Source organism: Triturus cristatus, chromosome 1_1 (assembly GCF_964204655.1).
Source record: "Triturus cristatus chromosome 1_1, aTriCri1.1, whole genome shotgun sequence".
Taxonomy (NCBI): Eukaryota; Metazoa; Chordata; class Amphibia; order Caudata; family Salamandridae; genus Triturus; species Triturus cristatus.
In genome coordinates, this window is record NC_140579.1 from 678,063,425 (window position 1) to 678,082,158 (window position 18,734).

At 44.1% G+C, this 18,734-nt stretch overlaps 1 protein-coding gene across 2 annotated transcripts in view; it reads right to left on the reverse strand.

The window, feature by feature from the left end:
- PSMC5 (proteasome 26S subunit, ATPase 5) overlaps nucleotides 1-18,734 on the reverse strand; it is a 321,232-nt gene that overhangs the window by 202,931 nt on the left and 99,567 nt on the right. For both annotated transcript variants that reach the window (XM_085647065.1, XM_085647066.1), the window contains 2 exons: nucleotides 11,216-11,285; nucleotides 10,364-10,461 (listed from right to left, as the gene is read on the reverse strand). In XM_085647065.1, coding sequence (XP_085503191.1) covers nucleotides 10,364-10,461; nucleotides 11,216-11,285 — 168 coding nt within the window. The remainder of the gene's footprint in view (nucleotides 1-10,363; nucleotides 10,462-11,215; nucleotides 11,286-18,734) is intronic.

Sequence of the window (18,734 nt, forward strand, 5' to 3'; positions counted from 1 at the left end):
CTTTACCGGAATCCTCAGGCCCGCAAAATCCTGTGACCCATTTACAGAAGCTGTTATAATCGGTCTCCGTGTTTCCAGTCAGAGGGGGTTTACTATCCTCGGCAGTTAGGTACAGGTTGGGAGTGTCCCTAATCTTTTCCCAGTCTTTCTTTGTGTGGACTTCGATTTTTATATGGTCCGTTTTGATCCCTTTCCTTTCTACAGTCAGTTTAAAGGGGACCAGAAAATGGTCAGTCCAGGTCTGGATACGGGGGGAGTCAGCTTTCATGGATTTGGTATTGGTGCAGATGCAGTCTAAAATGTGCCCCGCTTTGTGTGTGGGTTCTTTAGTCAGTATTGTGAGTCCCAGGACACTAGTTAAATCTCTCAGCCATACTGCGCTGGGGTCCTCTGCCTCATCAAGATGGAAATTTAAGTCACCTAGTAAGGTAAAATTAGCAAATTTGAGAGTGAGGTTGCTGAGTGCTTCTCCAAGACTTTCCAAGAAGTCATTCTGTGATCCCGGTGGACGATAAATTAAAGCTCCTGAAAAGGTAGTCACCTCGTTTATCTGGATGCAGAAGCCCATGCTTTCTGCCCCCTTAATATCCGAGAGTTCGAACATGGTGCATTTAATGGAATCGCGATAAATGATGGCAAGACCACCCCCTCTCTGTTCCTGTCTGTCCACCCTTTGAATAAGATTTCCTTGAGGAAATGTTAGGGCTATTACCGGGTTACACCAAGCTTTGAGCCATGTTTCTGTCACGAAAAGCATGTCAAGATCAGTATCCGTAATTAAATCATGAATATGCGCCCCGTTTTTGCACATCGATCTGGCATTGATCAGTCCTCCTTGAAGGAGGATTTTTTGTCCCGTGTTGGGTGGCCATGGTTATGGGGTAAGATAAGTTCTACACTTGCAACAGCAGATTGGTCCTAGCCAGTTTTCAATGTTTATGGATTTGTGGCAGTATTCAGACTGGAAGTTTAAGGAGAGAATCTCTTCCCTGGTAAGAGTCGAAAAGTTTGCTATGGTGGACGAGGGTTGAACAACGTGGCTAGCCCTAGTCCCGGCCGCGGTACGGACAGGCACAGACGGGCTTGTCTTAGGCGCGCCATCGGCGCGTCCGGAAAAGGCACATATCTATGGGGGTAGGATGACGCCTAGGGAGGGCGTGGCCTCAGAAAAGGGGCGTGGACGTGGTTCGCGCCGGTAATGGCGGGAATTAGTTTTGTTGTTTTCGTTCCCGCGGCAGCGCTAAGATCCGCTGCGCGGGTGATGAGAGGAGCGTGAAATGCGGGTAAGAGAAGTCTTTGGTTTTAAAATTACACACAATAATAGTGACACTCAAATCTTAAAATGCGGCAAACGAGCTCCCAGCTTCCGCCTCAGGGGACACAATATCTTGAATGTCGCTCGTCTTCAGCGGCGCTTAAGTAGCAGAGGGCGGTGGGCGTGGCCTCAGAAAAGGGGCGTGGCCGTGGTTCGCACCGGTAATGGCGGGAATGAGTTTTGTTGTTTTCGTTTCCGTGGCAGCGCTAAGATCCGCTGCGCGGGTGATGAGAGGAGCGTGAAATGCGGGTAAGAGAAGTCTTTGGTTTTAAAATTACACACAATAATAGTGACACTCAAATCTTAAAATGCGGCAAGCGAGCTCCCGGCTTCCGCCTCAGGAGCGGAGCGCCCCATTAGTTTTGAAAATTTCGCGAGGATTCGTCAACCGGCGCCAAAGTTATTCAAAATAGAATTTTCAGATTTCCTATGGAAACACGGTCCTAACTATAACTATCTACTGGCGACTGCCGTGGAGAGCGGGTCTGAGTCAGAAAACGTGGGAATAAGATCGGAGGCAAGCAATATTAAATCAACATTGGGGGAAGAGTTGGAGATTTTAAAACGCAGCAGGAGAAACTTTGAGACCACGCACCCAGGCACCCGGAAAAACAGGGCAACCCAACGGAGAAGGGAGCGTAGGAAAGCAAGGAGAAAACGTCAGGAGACGCGGGAGAGGCAGGGCTCGTCGATAGGGGGTCTAGCAACGGAAAATCAAAATGCTGACCCCGCTACCTCAGAAAACAACAACACTATTGTCAACCTTGCGGGAATTGATCTCTCCGCTGCAGAAAGGCAACTTTTATCATTGGGACTTTCTTACTGCCCAGAATCCAATTTCAATTATACTCAGACCCGTGCTTATATTTATACATTTATACGCAAATTGAAATTGCAAAAGTATCACCATCAGCGCAGTGCCAGGGGAGGATTTGAGCAAGCTGAAGGAGCAATTCAGGCCTCTGAGATGCATGGCCTGCGGGGGTCTGACTATGAGATATTCAATGACCTGCGAAGTTTGGAAAGAGGAGACTTAGAGGCCACAGATGTCAATAATCAGTCCCAAGGGGTAGCTGGGTCAAATAACGTGCAAGCATCTCAAATCCAAGGTACAGATATCAAACCATGGACTCCATTTAAACCAAAATATAAATTTGTACCTATTATGGCAAGAGACTCCATAGATGTTTTTAATGAACAGATTGTGGCACAAATTAAAAGACTCAACATTGCTATCAATGAGGCCAACAAAAAGAAATTTACCAATCACGAGGGGAGATATTGGCAACTCATTAAAAAAAATTGAGAAAAAATCATGAGATCATCATACGTAACTCGGACAAAGGAGGCAATTTGGTGCTATGGCCGCTAAAGGAATATTTGGAAGAAGCATACAGCCAATTGAACAATACAGAGTGTTATAAAAGAGTCACACCTGTCAAATTCAAGGACACACAAGAGACGTTGTTTTCTCAACTTGTAGCTTGGAGAAGTATGGGTTTACTCAGTTGGGATGAATTTAAATACCTCAAAAAGGAGCATGCTATCATTCCTGTGATTTATTTCATACCCAAACTACACAAAGACATGAATAAACCCCCAGGACGTCCCATTATTGCTGCGTGTGATGGCCTGTTGGAGAACCTATCTAGGTACATTGATTTTTTCCTGCAAGATTTTGTAAGAAATTTAAAGTCATTTGTACAGGATACAAGTGACTTTTTAAGAAAAGTGCAGAACATCACATGGAAAACTTCTTATTTAATGATAGCACTTGATGTGTCCTCATTATATACTTGTATTAGGAATAATGATGGTATGAGGGCTGTGGAATATTTCTTGATGAATAGACCAATTGATTTTTTTCACCATAACAAAATGCTCCTTAAAATGCTTTTATTCTGCTTGGAGAATAATTTGTTTCTGTTTAATGGTAAAATGTACCAACAGATCCAGGGAGTTGCTATGGGGGCCAGCTTCTCTCCCAGCTACGCCTGTTTATTTATGGGGTGGTGGGAGGAGCTGGTCCTCATGCAACAACACGAGCAGATTTTTAACAGGAGAGTAGTTACCTGGCTCCGCTATATTGATGATCTATTTATAGTATGGGATGGTGATGTTGAAAGTGCCACATCTTTCATTGAAATGTTAAATGACAATTCGCTCAATTTGAATTTTACTTCAGATATTAGTAAAGAGAAGGTCACATTTCTGGATGTACAAATCCAGATAATTAACAATAGGTTATCTACTACCCTCTTCAGGAAACCGACGGCAGGAAATACATTACTGCATGCCTCTAGTGCACATCCTCCACACCTTATTAAGAGCATCCCCTATGGGGAGATGCTCCGTATTAGACGCATATGTAGTGAGGAGGAAGAATGCAATTTAAAACAGAGGGAGAGTCGCATTAGGTTCCTGAACAGGGGATATAGCTCAGAAATAATTGAGTCTGCCATTATTAAATCTAAGTCTTTGGCTAGACATGATTTGCTGAAATATAAAGATATTTCAGCTAGCCAGAAAAGAGGGGAGGAACCCATCCGGTTGATTTTAGGATTCTCACGTCAAGAAAAGCAAATAAGGAATATAGTGAGAAAAAGCTGGCCCATTGTGAAAGATGACCCCATAATTGGAGAATTATTACCCAATAATCTCTCAGTCACTTTCAGGAAAACTAACAGCATGGGTATGGCATTGGTCAAAAGTAATCTGGAGATGGGTAGTAAAGGCTCATGGCTGACGATGAGAAAGGGATTCTTTAAATGTGCATCATGCAAGGCATGCAAATATGCAATCAACACTAAGACCTATATTGCAGCATTTTGGTCCAAATTATGTGAAATTGGGCATTTCCTTACATGCAAGTCTGAATATGCAGTTTATGTGCTCACTTGCAGCTGTAATTTAAGATATATAGGAAGCACAAAACTGCCGGTACATAAAAGAATCCTTCAACACATACGAGCAATATGCAACAATGATGAGAACTATCCGGTTGCAAGACATTTTAAGATTAACCATAACAGTGACGCGAAATATTTGAAATATTATGTTATTGACACTGTTATCCCACAAAGAAGAGGAGGGGATAGGGAATCAAAACTGAGAAGGCTGGAAACAACATATATCCTGCAGTTTGATTCCAAATACCCCAGGGGTTTGAATAACAGTGAAGATTTATATACATTTTTATAACAGTTGGGCGAAGGGCAAATATCTTTCTTTTGGAGAATCTAAACATAATATATAGGATAAAATAAGGATAGTACTGTTCTTTATTGTTGGTTCTTCCTAAAAAGGTGTACACTATTGATCTTCGTTACAGAAAAAGATACAAAAAAAGATATTTTAAGGCAAATTTTAGGATGATATTTATATATTTATAATGTTTTAGGATTGATTTTAGAAATTGGTAAAGGAAAGTATATCTTATGCTTCCACCTATTTTTGAACAATTTCTGGAAGGGTCTACCTAATATATTTAAATATTTATTTATTGTCATTCTGAGTCTATTTGCACTTTAAAAATATTCTTGCTGTTTGCACATCATTCCGACCCACAATAAGAGCTGATATTATGCCATAAGTGGGTTTGGAAAGGCTTTAAGATCTGAATTGGTCACCCATTGACAACCTGAAATTTTATAATGTTTATCACATTGGTATAGGGTCATTTGCACTTTATTTTATTTTGATAAGCACCTCTGTCAAATGTTAATTTTGGACACAATGAAACATGGAATAAATTTAAGCATTTATGCCAATATTAGTACCTCAGGATATATAGGAAAATAGTATCCTTGAGGCAATGATGGGGTACATATGTATGTCAGCAATTTTGAAAAATATGTAAAGAAGGGCAAATTGTAATGTTTACATTTCTGTAATTATTGCACCGTGTACAGTACCTCTTCGCTACATTGCAATGTTTTTTCTATGTCCATTAATTGAGCCACTTGCACTTGCACGGTAAATAGTGTGGTTACTAGCTAATGAGTTGTCATGTGATCAAGGGCGGGATCGCCCGAAAAGCGTAATGGCGGAATTGGCTAAATAAAATATAGCACAAGAATTACTGGGTCTGCGCTCGTTTGTTTCAACGGAAAAGAAAGTGAAGGCGAGTTGCTGCAGATATATATATATATATATATATATATACACACACACACACACATACATACACATATATATGTGCATATGTGTGTGCGTAGTGAGGTAGAGTAGTAGTGTAGTAGAGAGTAGTAGTGTAGTAGAGAGTAGTAGTGTAGTAGAGAGTAGTAGTGTAGTAGAGAGTAGTAGAGAGTAGTAGTGTAGTAGAGAGTAGTAGTGTAGTAGAGAGTAGTAGTGTAGTAGAGAGTAGTAGTGTAGTAGAGAGTAGTAGTGTAGTAGAGAGTAGTAGTGTAGTAGAGAGTAGTAGTGTAGTAGAGAGTAGTAGTGTAGTAGAGAGTAGTAGTGTAGTAGAGAGTAGTAGTGTAGTAGAGAGTAGTAGTGTAGTAGAGAGTAGTAGTGTAGTAGAGAGTAGTAGTGTAGTAGAGAGTAGTAGTGTAGTAGAGAGTAGTAGTGTAGTAGAGAGTAGTAGTGTAGTAGAGAGTCGTGAGTGTGCAGTGGAGTGCGCGCAGTAGAGTGTGCGTGCAGTGGAGTGCGCGCAGTAGAGTGTGCGCGCAGTAGAGTGTGCGCGCAGTAGAGTGTGCGCGCAGTAGAGTGTGCGCGCAGTAGAGTGTGCGCGCAGTAGAGTGTGCGCGCAGTAGAGTGTGCGCGCAGTAGAGTGTGCGCGCAGTAGAGTGTGCGCGCAGTAGAGAGAGCGCAGTAGAGAGAGCGCAGTAGAGAGAGCGCAGTAGAGAGAGCGCAGTAGAGAGAGCGCAGTAGAGAGAGCGCAGTAGAGAGAGCGCAGTAGAGAGAGCGCAGTAGAGAGAGCGCAGTAGAGAGAGCGCAGTAGAGAGAGAGCAGTAGAGAGAGAGCAGTAGAGAGAGAGCAGTAGAGAGAGAGCAGTAGAGAGAGAGCAGTAGAGAGAGAGCAGTAGAGAGAGAGCAGTAGAGAGAGAGCAGTAGAGAGAGAGCAGTAGAGAGAGAGCAGTAGAGAGAGAGCAGTAGAGAGAGAGCAGTAGAGAGAGCAGTAGAGAGAGCAGTAGAGAGAGCAGTAGAGAGAGCAGTAGAGAGAGCAGTAGAGAGAGCAGTAGAGAGAGCAGTAGAGAGAGCAGTAGAGAGAGCAGTAGAGAGAGCAGTAGAGAGAGCAGTAGAGAGAGAGCAGTAGAGAGAGAGCAGTAGAGAGAGCAGTAGAGAGAGCAGTAGAGAGAGAGCAGTAGAGAGAGAGCAGTAGAGAGAGCAGTAGAGAGAGCAGTAGAGAGAGCAGTAGAGAGAGCAGTAGAGAGAGCAGTAGAGAGAGCAGTAGAGAGAGCAGTAGAGAGAGCAGTAGAGAGAGCAGTAGAGAGAGAGCAGTAGAGAGAGAGCAGTAGAGAGAGAGCAGTAGAGAGAGAGCAGTAGAGAGAGCAGTAGAGAGAGCAGTAGAGAGAGCAGTAGAGAGAGCAGTAGAGAGAGCAGTAGAGAGAGCAGTAGAGAGAGCAGTAGAGAGAGCAGTAGAAAGTGAGCAGTAGAGAGAGCAGTAGAAAGTGAGCAGTAGAGAGAGCAGTAAAAAGTGAGCAGTAGAGAGAGCAGTAGAAAGTGAGCAGTAGAAAGTGAGCAGTAGAGAGTAGTGTGTGTAGTAGAGAGTGTGTAATATAGAGTGAGTAGTAGAGAATAGTAGTGTGTAATATAGAGTGAGTAGTAGAGAATAGTAGAGTGTGTAATATAGAGTGAGTAGTAGAGAATAGTAGAGTGTGTAATATAGAGTGAGTAGTAGAGAATAGTAGAGAGTGTGTAGTAGAGAGTAGTGCGTGTGCAGCAGTAGTGCGTGTGCAGCAGTAGTGCGTGTGCAGCAGTAGTGAGTGTGCAGCAGTAGTGAGTGTGCAGCAGTAGTGAGTGTGCAGCAGTAGTGAGTGTGCAGCAGTAGTGAGTGTGCAGCAGTAGTGAGTGTGCAGCAGTAGTGAGTGTGCAGCAGTAGTGAGTGTGCAGCAGTAGTGAGTGTGCAGCAGTAGTGAGTGTGCAGCAGTAGTGAGTGTGTGCAGTAGAGTGTGCAGTAGAGTGTGCAGTAGAGTGTGCAGTAGTGTGTGCAGTAGAGTGCGCAGTAGTAGTGTGTGAGTAGTAGAGAGAGTAGTAGAGAGTGAGTAGTAGAGAGAGTAGTAGAGTGAGTAGTAGAGTGAGTAGTAGAGTGAGTAGTAGAGTGAGTAGTAGAGTGAGTAGTAGAGAGTGTAGTAGAGAGTGTAGTAGAGAGTGTAGTAGAGAGTGAGCAGTAGAGAGTGTGTAGGAGAGTGTGTAGGAGAGTGTGTAGGAGAGTGTGTAGGAGAGTGTGTAGGAGAGTGTGTAGGAGAGTGTGTAGGAGAGTGTGTAGGAGAGTGTGTAGGAGAGTGTGTAGGAGAGTGTGTAGGAGAGTGTGTAGGAGAGTGTGTAGGAGAGTGTGTAGGAGAGTGTGTAGGAGAGTGTGTAGGAGAGAGTGTAGGAGAGAGTGTAGGAGAGAGTGTAGGAGAGAGTGTAGGAGAGAGTGTAGGAGAGTGTGTAGGAGAGAGTGTAGGAGAGAGTGTAGGAGAGAGTGAGTAGTAGAGTAGTAGAGAGTAGTGAGTGTGTAGTAGAGAGTGAGTAGTAGAGTGTGTAGAAGAGTGTGTAGTAGAGTAGTGAGTGTGTAGTAGCGAGTGTGTAGTATAGGGTGAGTAGTGCTGCTCTGCTACCTCGGACTCCTGCGGGGAGAGCCCCGGGGGCCCCAGGGTGAGTGTCAGGGACCCTGGGAGGGATGGAGACCTCCAGCACTGGGGGAGCACTGACACTGCCCCAGCCCCACTGACATGAGCCTCCTGCGCCGCCTCCTCCCGCTGCTCTGCTGCCTTGGGCTCCTGCGGGGAGCGGAGCCCCGGGGGCCCCAGGGTGAGTGTCAGGAGGGCACTGGAGGAGCCCTAAAGTGGGAGGGAGACCCCCGGGGGAGTGTGAGGGGCACTGGTGGGGCCCGGGGTGAAGCTGCACAGATGCTACTCCACCCCACCGACATGACCCTAAAACAAAAATTAACTTATTTTAACACAGTTTAATTAAGTAGGATAATTAAAGTGCATTGTTCACGAATAGTGAAAGGCAAGAATAATCCAGGAATTACCCACTAGTGGAAAAAAAATCCAACCAGTATTTGCATGATAATTCACTTAACATATTGGCGAAATGCATTCACAATGCTGGGAGGACACAGGAATCAAGTTCAGGATGTGTGGGGGTCAATATACAGTTCTGCCACAAAGTCGATAACTCCCGGTTCAGATAGCCTAGACCATGACAGCTGAACAGTGAAAGCACCAACCTGATTTCCCAATACATTTTTATTCCAGCTCGCCTCAACAGGAAGAAAGGGTATGGGTAAGGTGAAACAAAAGAATCAAGCTTGCCAACCCTTTTGAAGCAGAGCGGGCAGTGTAAATAAAGCCAATGACAATTCCTTGCCTCTCGTGCCCTGGTCAATATTTCAATTAACTTAGAAAGCAGACAACAACAATAGTTATTGCCAGTGTTCCGACTCAGCATCTCACAGAAAGCGTTAATAGTATCACCTTAACCCACACAATTACATTATCTATAATGGGAGACACACGTCCGGGGGTGGTCATTCGTTCGTAAGAAGTAATCGGCAACACATTTAAAATGCTTTTTTTTTTTTATTTACACTTGCACAATGAACCTAGAAATAAAAAACAAAAGACAGCATTAAGCATACAGTTACAAAGTCATTTAAAAAAAAAAAAAAGGTGCAAGAAGCAAAAAATAAACCTACTGTCTAACGCCGCGGGTAAAAGATCCAATCCCGCAGGGCGTGGTTAAAAGGAGACAGGGTGGCAACAATCAGCGAGTGGCATGCGTTCAGTGCAATCATTGCACTGCCTTTGGCATAATTCGTGACGCCAAACGACGCGCACAAATCAAAGTTGAAGACGGAGCTGGGACGAGGCTTCTGGAATTGTATAGATTCCAAAAAGCCTCGTATGACGAGGCAGCGCATGCACTGCCTACGTCAGGCCTAGACCTAAAAAGGTAGCCATCGGCATAAGCTCCATGTACGTGCATGTATTTAACTTTTGTAACCCCCTAACTGTAACAAAGTACGTAACTCTGGCAAGCGGCATGCCGCGTGTGTCAACAAATGTGAAGAAAAAAAAGTAGCACGGCTTGGTTTCCATGACAATACAGATCTTGCAAAGTCCTTAATGCCAACGTCTCCGTTTCCAAAACAAGATGGCGTGGGCTTGTTCACATGGGCCGTCCTAAAAGTGGACAAGGCGGTAACCTGAAAGCTCGGTTTTCAATCACGCATCAGCGTTTAACATAAACGATGACGCGCGCCAATTGAAAACAAGGGCGTGGCTTTGGAATCTGTATTGATTCCAAAAGGCACTTGTGTGGCGAGAGCAGCGCATGTGCGCTGCTAACGCCAGGCGAGACCTAAAAACTGCAGGACGAGATAGCCATTGAGAGTAAAAGAGGAAGAAGGGTTACTTAAATAAATAAAAATGCAGAGCTGTGTGGGGAAGCAAGGGACAGATGAGCTGCAGGAGGAAAAACAACAAGGAGAATGGGGAAAGGGTAGGTGTGTGACGTAGGAAGCAGGTTACAGAGAATGCAACAAAACATATACACTTCCATGGAGTGCTAAAACCAAAAAAGTTGTAATCTAAATCAAAGTAGCAGAAGGCCACAAGTCATTCAATCAAAACGTGTTAAAGAAGACATGTTCCAGGAGCGGGACAAACAAGTAATAGAGAGGAAAGCTACTGTACAAAAAGCTGGGAAATGAGACAACGTCACCCAATCAAGTGCAAAGCGCCGACTCAATACATATTGGAAACAATAGGTCTTCAACAATAGACTGATAAAGATGTCTGAACTTGAGATCTACAAACCACAGGCCACACTTAATGACCAATCAAATGCATGTGAGCCACCGTCCAACAAAAATAGTGTCTGCACTCCTACATACCTTCACCAGAACTTTCTTCTTGTCCATGGCTCGCACCACTTCACCAACATAGGATCCCTGCTCCTGAAGAAGTTGAAGCTCCTCTCGCAACAGGCGCACTATATGAGAAAACACACAAGTCTAAGACCATACGCACCACTCCGAATGGTTTAGAGCTTTGCTGGAAATGCATTTGTTGAAGATTTAATTCTAACTAATGGCTGCATTGCAAGTTTCTGGATAAAAGTCCAAATTAAAGTCTTCTTCTTGGTGAAGTACCTCCAAAGTGCAAGATACTACTTAAGGAGAGTGGGAACCTACATGTAAGATGGAGGTAAGATTTGAACCACAGGTAAATCAAAGGAATAGGACAATTGTTTGGCACTGCAAAATGTTTGCTCTAATTACATCCTGCCAGCCAGTTCAATCAATAGTCAAGGTATGTATTGAATTTTGACTGGAAATAAACACGAAATTGGTTACAACCCAGCCAAGCAATCCCATGTGCAAATAACACCTAATTCAACAGAATAAACCAAAACTGTTCGAGTTTTAAAATAAACACAAAATGTGTAAACGCTTGTTTCTAAGTCAAGGTGAACCCAAGCTTTTCAAATACTTGATATTAGAGCTTTTCTTTTTTTAAGTGTTACCTAAACGAAAATGCTCTTAAACCTTTTGGACCTTGCCCAGTAAATTAAAGGATATTAGCCAGACAACAGATGTAAACTGAATAAATGTGTTTTAACTTGAAACTTTAAAAGCTATGGGCCCCCCATGTACTAAAACATTTTCCCATTGGCACAGAATGGGTAAAACCCCTTTGATACATCTGGCCCTAAGATTTTCAAAACAAATCAAATATCACTGTACCTTTGGAATTAAGTTCATTTCGTTGCGCTTGTAATCGTCGAAGATTTTGACTCTTATCATTGACAACCAACTGTTGGGAGGGAAGGCATCAGAAAATTATCAATAAGAAAATTCAGTAACAGAATCTCGACATCTCAACAGCAAACTAAGATGAACAGTCTAATTTATGAAACACTTGTTTACAGGTTTAACTATGATGATGTGGAACTCTCTACCATCATCATTGGGACAGAAAGATTCCTTCATCATTTTCTTGAAAACAAAACTGAAAATATTGGTTTAGTTGGATTTTCTTGATTATTTTTTTTAACTCTGACCTTTGTCTACTAATATATCTTGCAACTACGTCTGTAGCGCCAGGACACTCCTCAGATTAGCTGTGCGCTTTATAAATCCACTCATTAATTTATTCTGTATCGAGTTGCTTTTAATGTACACACAGTATCTACTACTAGTTTAGGTCCTGTTTGATTTTAACTGTAGTTGCCCTGTACTGTGTTTATTTTATGGTGCAGTGTCACAACTGAGTAGGGCGTAGATGGCACTTAGACGTTAAATAAAAACATTGTTTAACCCCTTCGCTGCGGCGTGAATTCCGCCGCAGCGCTGGGGGGGTTTGGGGGGTTTGCGGCGCCGCTGTGCTCATGACGGAACCACGCCGTCATGAGTCACGGGCGAGCTGTGCTCATGACGGAGTGGTTCCGTCATGACTCCACCCACTTGCGCTAATCGCCCACACAGGCGGGGAATTAGCGCCGCGTGGGCGGAGCGGCCGCCAACGGCCGCAGCATGACGGAACCACTCCGTCATGAGCACACGGCGCCCGTGGCTCATGACGGAGTGGTTCCGTCATGAGCGGGGAACGGGTTAACAAAGCAAGTTCTTAAATTAAGTTCAAACAATAATTATCAGATGGGATACTGGATAAAACACCATTAGAGTTAAATAACTTTCCCTTAACAGCAGTATATTAAGAGTATTCTACCTAAGCAAGAATTAACAGAATTAAACAAAATAGACACCTATAATAGGACATAGGAGAAAAACAATTATTTTCATTCATGACATATGGAGTTCAGGTGACCCATGTGGATGGTCTTATAACACTAGACCGCAATAAAGAAAACTTGGCATTTTCATGACTTAATTGATTTACAGAGATTTCCCCCTAAATCACTAGTTCTAGTGTTTTGCAAGCAAGTTGCACATAAAAGCATAGGAAACCACTACTGAAATCGACAAGGAGTTAGTTTATTGGTAGGTCTTCTTGGCGCAAGGGCTTCTTTTTTTCCTTGAGAGAAGTAGTACCAGTTTTTAGGTCTCGCCTTGCGCAGACATGCGCAGTCTCGCTGGCGAGATTTAATGAGTTGGGGTCGATTTCTCTAGTGGGCTTTAAGCCCCGCCCCTCTTTTCCATTGGCTGGCGTCACCGTTTATGCTCAACGGTGGCCAGCCATTGGAAAAGAGCGTCTAGTGATGTACACTTTTCTCTTTTAGAGCCGTCCCAGTTGGACTGGCTCGGTTGCTTTACGTTTGTAGTAAAGGCTTTTCTTATCTTTATGGGGCCATGTGTTTCAAACATATGGCCCCATAAAGACAAGAGATCGGCTGCAGCGCGGTCCTCTTTCACTTTCGAGATCGCGTTGCTCTGCCTTGTTTATAATGCACTCTATGCTGATGGGAAACCTCAGGATCGGTTGCCAACACCCTTTGAAAAAGTGCCGTTTATAAAAAGAACTTATAAAAAGAAGAAGCGACCTTTGAGATGGCACCTAACAAATGGAAGGACGGAGTCTGGCTGAATGACCCGAGAGAGCGGAGGCAGGACGGAGGCAAGTTGGAAGGCGACGAGTTCCTTCCTTGTAGGGGGGAGGGGTGGGTCCTGCCTCCCCGGCTGCAAGTGTGCTGCGCTCTCCTGAGTCCGCTACACAGCCACACAAGACGTCTCAGAAGGTTGGCCGGGCTGCGAGCCACCCGGCCCCACAGCCTTGTCCACGTTCAGGATGGGCTGCGCAGGGGGTCGCGACACCAAGAGGCCGTGCTGAGACATGAAAATACCAACAGGCAAGGAGAACGACGTCTTTTGCGTATTTATTTTAACAGAAGGATGTATCTATCATACTTTTCATTTTTGCTGCGGTTTTCAATCTCTTGGGAAATATATATATTAATGTTTACTGGGTTTGTGCGTGAGAACGTGTGTATGTGTTAGTCAATGTCAGCTGACTCTGCCTTCCATCCTTCCTATGTCGGTAAATTAAGTACCGGTCGTTTACAGTATGTACAATCGGCAGACGGGCGGTATGAATCTCTATTTAAAACAAATTGGTTTGCTAGGATTGAGACAGATAAAGCGTTACGTTGCTAAAGAGCATTACCGTTGGAACTAGGGATGGCTGGTAAAGGTCTTATTATCTCTCCCTGTACCTTAGCTCAATTTCTCTCCTTTAGCCAATACAGTGGAGAGTAGGGCGAAACGAATGGCATTAGTGTAGAACCTCGTAGAAATCTAAAATAATGGCAATAACTCGGGTATACGTAATCGTCGTCAGTGTGCATTCCATTACAGAAACTCGGATTGATGAATGTGGAGCTTTATTACATGTTTATATATTGCTATAGAGATTCCAGACTCCATATTTTATTGGTGCAATGCCTTACAGTAGAATCATTTAAACACATATGTCCATCCATGGGAAGTATAGTAACTTGGTTCCTTCTCAAACCTCCTTCTCATGGGTCAGTAATCTCGCAGCCTGACAATCTCTTGGAATAATCAAATGCCCTTTGTTCAGACAGCAGTCTATGGAAACAAGTCACAAACATTCCGCACAATCAGCTGCCATTGTTAGGTGAGTTTGACAAGGGGAAGCTGCCTAAACGGTGGCCTGCGATTTAATAAGTGCTACCCCCTCCTTCACACGTTCATGGCATCGTGTGAATCTTCAGTTTTGCCGCCTCCTGTGCTCTCTTGACGGCTTGCTTTTTAATACACGTGGCACACGAGTGGCTGAGGACCCAGAAACGAAATGTCAGCATTCTGGCTTCGCAGACTTGACGTGTCTCCGCCCCCCTCCAGAGACTAGCTGTCAGTCGGGCTCCGCGATCCCTTCCGCCGACCCGGTGCCACGCGCTGTTCCTTGCAGGGGCTTCTGGTGCGTGTGCTCTGATCAGAGATGACGAAGGCGCGGATTCTCGGTCTGATAGTCCCGTGGTTTGGAGAAGGGGGCATTGATGGCTAGAATGTCGCCAGGGTTTTGATAGTAAGAGAGCCCCTGGTTGCCCAGCCGCCATTAGCTGATACAGAATGGGCCACACTATGAAAGCGTGGGTGTTGTGCAAGTGCAGGTTGCCACGTGTGTATATTGATTACATGCGGTTATTGATAATGTTGTACCATGGGTGTCCGCAGAAATGTTTCCCGGTGAGGGGCAAAATTTTAACTGCACCATCCTCCGACATGATTGAGCACAAGTATTAAATACATTCTAAACAAGCATTGGCATAGCCAATAGGTCTCGCTTTTGGGACCTTCTAAGTATTTAGTTATCCAGCACAATATCCTTGGTGCAACAACATCAAGTGTTGCATGGCTAAACACTTATAAGGTCCCAAAGGCAAGACCGATTGGCTATGCCAATGCTTGTTTATTTTTATAGCTGCTATTCTTTGGGTAACTGCTTCGGGAGATGCACGTCTAAGCCAAAGGGGTAAAGAGAAAAGGAATCTCTTCCAGCCAATTTAAAAACTAGCTTTGACAGAGGCAAAAGTGAAAACCCTTCTTTACTGATAGGAGAGTTTGTAAGTCTGGTTGTGTTGATGGGTGAACGCGAGAACGAGTCAATGACTCAGTGGAATGATTATGTGAACAGATGGATGAAAAGAAGGATGAGTGAGTGCATGGTTAATTAACTGGCAAGTGTATATATGACTTGTCTGGATGTTGGTGTGGACAGACCCCATTTGTGAGGCCACAGAGTAGGTAGGGATTACTGGGTCACAAGTGACTGTTGAGAACATTTGACACTGGTTTTCTGGGGCCTGTCCTACTAAGGCACAGCAAACTAGGTCAAGTACATGCTTTCTGCACATAATTCTCAGTGTAGTGAGGGTGAGCAGTCAAAGGCTTCTGAGGGTGTTAGAGTTGGGAGGGGTGGGGGTGTGGATAGCTCAGAACTAAACAGTCAAACAACACACAATAACGTAGTGTCCAGTTCATTGCTGATCTTAGTAAAACGAAAGTGCTTTTGTATTACAGTAAAAAGGAATCCTACAAAGTTCAACTGGGGCTCAGATTCAGTGTTGTGATCTCAGCTACGATTCCTAGTTCAGCCATACACCCAATAAGGTGTCCTGTCCCCATTCTATAAAGCTATTGCAATGTTTATGGTGATTTATACAAAATGCAGACATAGATGCGGTTCAATAGGGATTACCCCATAGGATAATTTGTAAATCAGTACACGGTTCTTGCCAAAAGAGGTCACACAGGCAACTGCTAGTGTTTTCAGGACAGATTTACCTCTGCAAGAACAGTTCAGTCTTTCACATTTCGATACTGCTTTACCTGCTCAAAGAAATGACAGCTTGTGCTGCACTAACTGGTGTGCTCCATGGACCCACATCTTCAGCATTGGCTCTGGGGCTAAAGGATCACAGTGGTGGCCTCGCTCTGTACTGAAACCACTGGTGATGGAGCATTTGGACAGGCCTACTTGGCAGGCACCAATCCTCAGCAGATGCAGCCTTCTAGCTGGTTTTAGATGGGGGCTCATCTTCGGTAGTTGTGGCCTCGGAGCCGAAAACAGCGCTTCCACATAGACAACAGAGGCTCCCTTCATGAGGTACATAAATGGAAGGCCTTAGGGCACACTATAGATCTGTCAGACGGTATGAGGTTGCTTTTGAGATTGATTACTACAAGAACTAGAACGGGAGAAACCTCACAACAAGGATCAGCTAAGGCTTTACTCTCAATGGCAGTCAGCTGTTACTGGTACCTCCTCCAGCCGCAGACGCGCTGGGCTTCTCCTCCTGTATGATCAGACACTTTTCATTCTTCTCCGAGCAGGCAGACAAACCTTTAGGTTCCAGACAGACTAAGCTTACCTACCAAGTTGTGCATACTTCAGATGATGTCACCTGATCTCTGGGAGACTGGATGTCATGTAGACACCAGCCGAAGATTTTGGAACTGGAACAGACTGGGAAGAAGCGGGTCCCCCTTTATGCACATTTTCCAGATAAGGGACAAGGATCCACTGCCTAAGGTTTTGGAACCGATTTTTTGTGGTTCCTTTTCAAATGTCGTTTTCTGGCAGTACTGAAGAACCAGCTGTGTGCAAGGTGTTAGCTCCCACAGCAGCTAGTAACGAGGCTTGCTCCAAACAGAAGTAACCAAAACAAGTGCACAATGAAGTGCGAGATCTCAGTATCTTGCTTTCCTGAAGCTGAAATCAGGTAAAGACCAAATGGCTTGTTTTACCTTCACCTTTAAGAACACAAACCTCGGATCCACCGCTCAACCCTACCATCCACCAAATGGCAGTGCTCAAGAAGAACTAAGTAGCAGCCCCTTGTTAAAGGACCTCATTGAATTGTTTGAAGGAAGGTCCTGTCGCCATCTTACCATACTACAGTGTCTGGACCTTCACCTTCTAGCAATAGGAATGCAGTCCATACCCTTCTAATATCTGGGGAAGCTGTATCCACCCTCCATCTATTGCCATGCTAAACCAAGGGTCATCCAAAATGGATTCTATTGCTTCCAGCACTCAGACTCATCATACACAAATTCTGGTTATCATACATTTGCTATATATTTAACCTACAGACACACACACTTGAAAGACACACGAAATATCAGCACAACATTCTGTTGGTCACAATTAAGAGCCAAACATTTCACTAGACAGCACTCTTCTCTGAAACAAGAAAAAGGTCTAGTCAGGTAATTCACAACACTCCGTATGTTAGCACCACTGCTTTATGTTGCACCCCTTTTGGTCATAGAGCAGTTTCTGGAACCTAGGATTACCATGGGTAGGCCTATACCACAGCACATACACTAATAATAAGGATTTGTGCGGGCCGCCTAAAGTTATTGGACCAATTTCACATGCGGGTGGATCACTCCAAGCAGTGGTAAAAGGCTGTATGCCAAGCAAGGGACATTCCAGTCCCAATAGGTGTGTCTTTAAAAAAAAAAAAATTATAATGAGGGGGTTTCGCTCTGCTGTGTTACACTCGTGTTTTCTGAGTTGTTGTGTTGAAGTTTTGTTGTTCTGTGGTTATGTTGATGTGTTGGACTGCCAATGTGATAGTTATTGTGTGCCTATAATATTGGACACTTACTACCCAAATACTGATGGTCAGTCGTGGACATGAAATTGTATCAGAAAGAAAACACAAAATTTGCAAGCGTATGTAATAAACCTGCATCATTCCTTGCAACAACGTTTTGTGGCAAAGTTGAGGTCAAACAACCACCTTTCAATATTCAGATATTTTAAGTAGCGCTTGGCAAGGCGGAGAAGGCCTGTCAACTACCACTTAAAAGAACTTTGTGTCGGATGTTGTAGTGCCCTAAAAACCAATGAAACAGCATCACCGCACAAAAATAGAAACGGACACCCCTACAGAGAAATAAAAAGTGTTTTAAGGATGGGGTCCCCAAGAGGTTATGATATAAACGTGTATCACCATCTGAGCTGCCATGTTACCGTGTGTATATGAGAGCCCATGCTATCTTATAAGGGCAGACATAAACAGAAGAATCTGAAGATTCAGGAAGCCTGAGCCAGTGAGGGCATACTGCAAACCTCTAATCCTAGTCCTCCACAGGCTCACTGCAGACACAGGCAGCAATGTCAGCAGATGAGACTGCCACAAACCCCAGAACAGAAGATTCCAGCCAGTACATGTGAAAAGTATACATGTTGGAAAATAGCTCTCTCTGAAGGGTCAGCCCAAACTTTTTGCCTTCCTCCTCCCCTTTTGCTGCATCTTTTTCCTCCTCCCCTTTTGCTGCATCTTTTTGTTGGCCATAGAGTATGTTACCATTGCTTAACAGTGCTAAAGTGCGTGTGCTTCTCCCCTAAACATGGTGATATTGATGTACACATGTTTGGCATATTTCGTTTTTTTTTTTTAAACTTTATTTTCCAATTTACTTAAGTACGAAGGTGACATATATGCATATCTGTTCACTTGGTACATACATTGTCGCAATCCGGAATTACATAATACAAAAATTGCAATAGTATTACATTTTCACAGTTTTGGCATAAAGACACTGTAATACAATAACATTATCATTGTGAAGTGTACCCTCGACCGCACCCCAATCTTTACCCTATTTCCTATCTGTCCTGTCAATTGTATAAACTAGCCGGTCCATGGACGGATTAGCCATGGCTGCCGATGTTTATCTGGATGCACTGGGATGTTGCATTATGAAGATTTACCCCACTCCCGCCGGTACAATGCCCCGCTCCAGCTGTTCACGTTCTCCACGTACA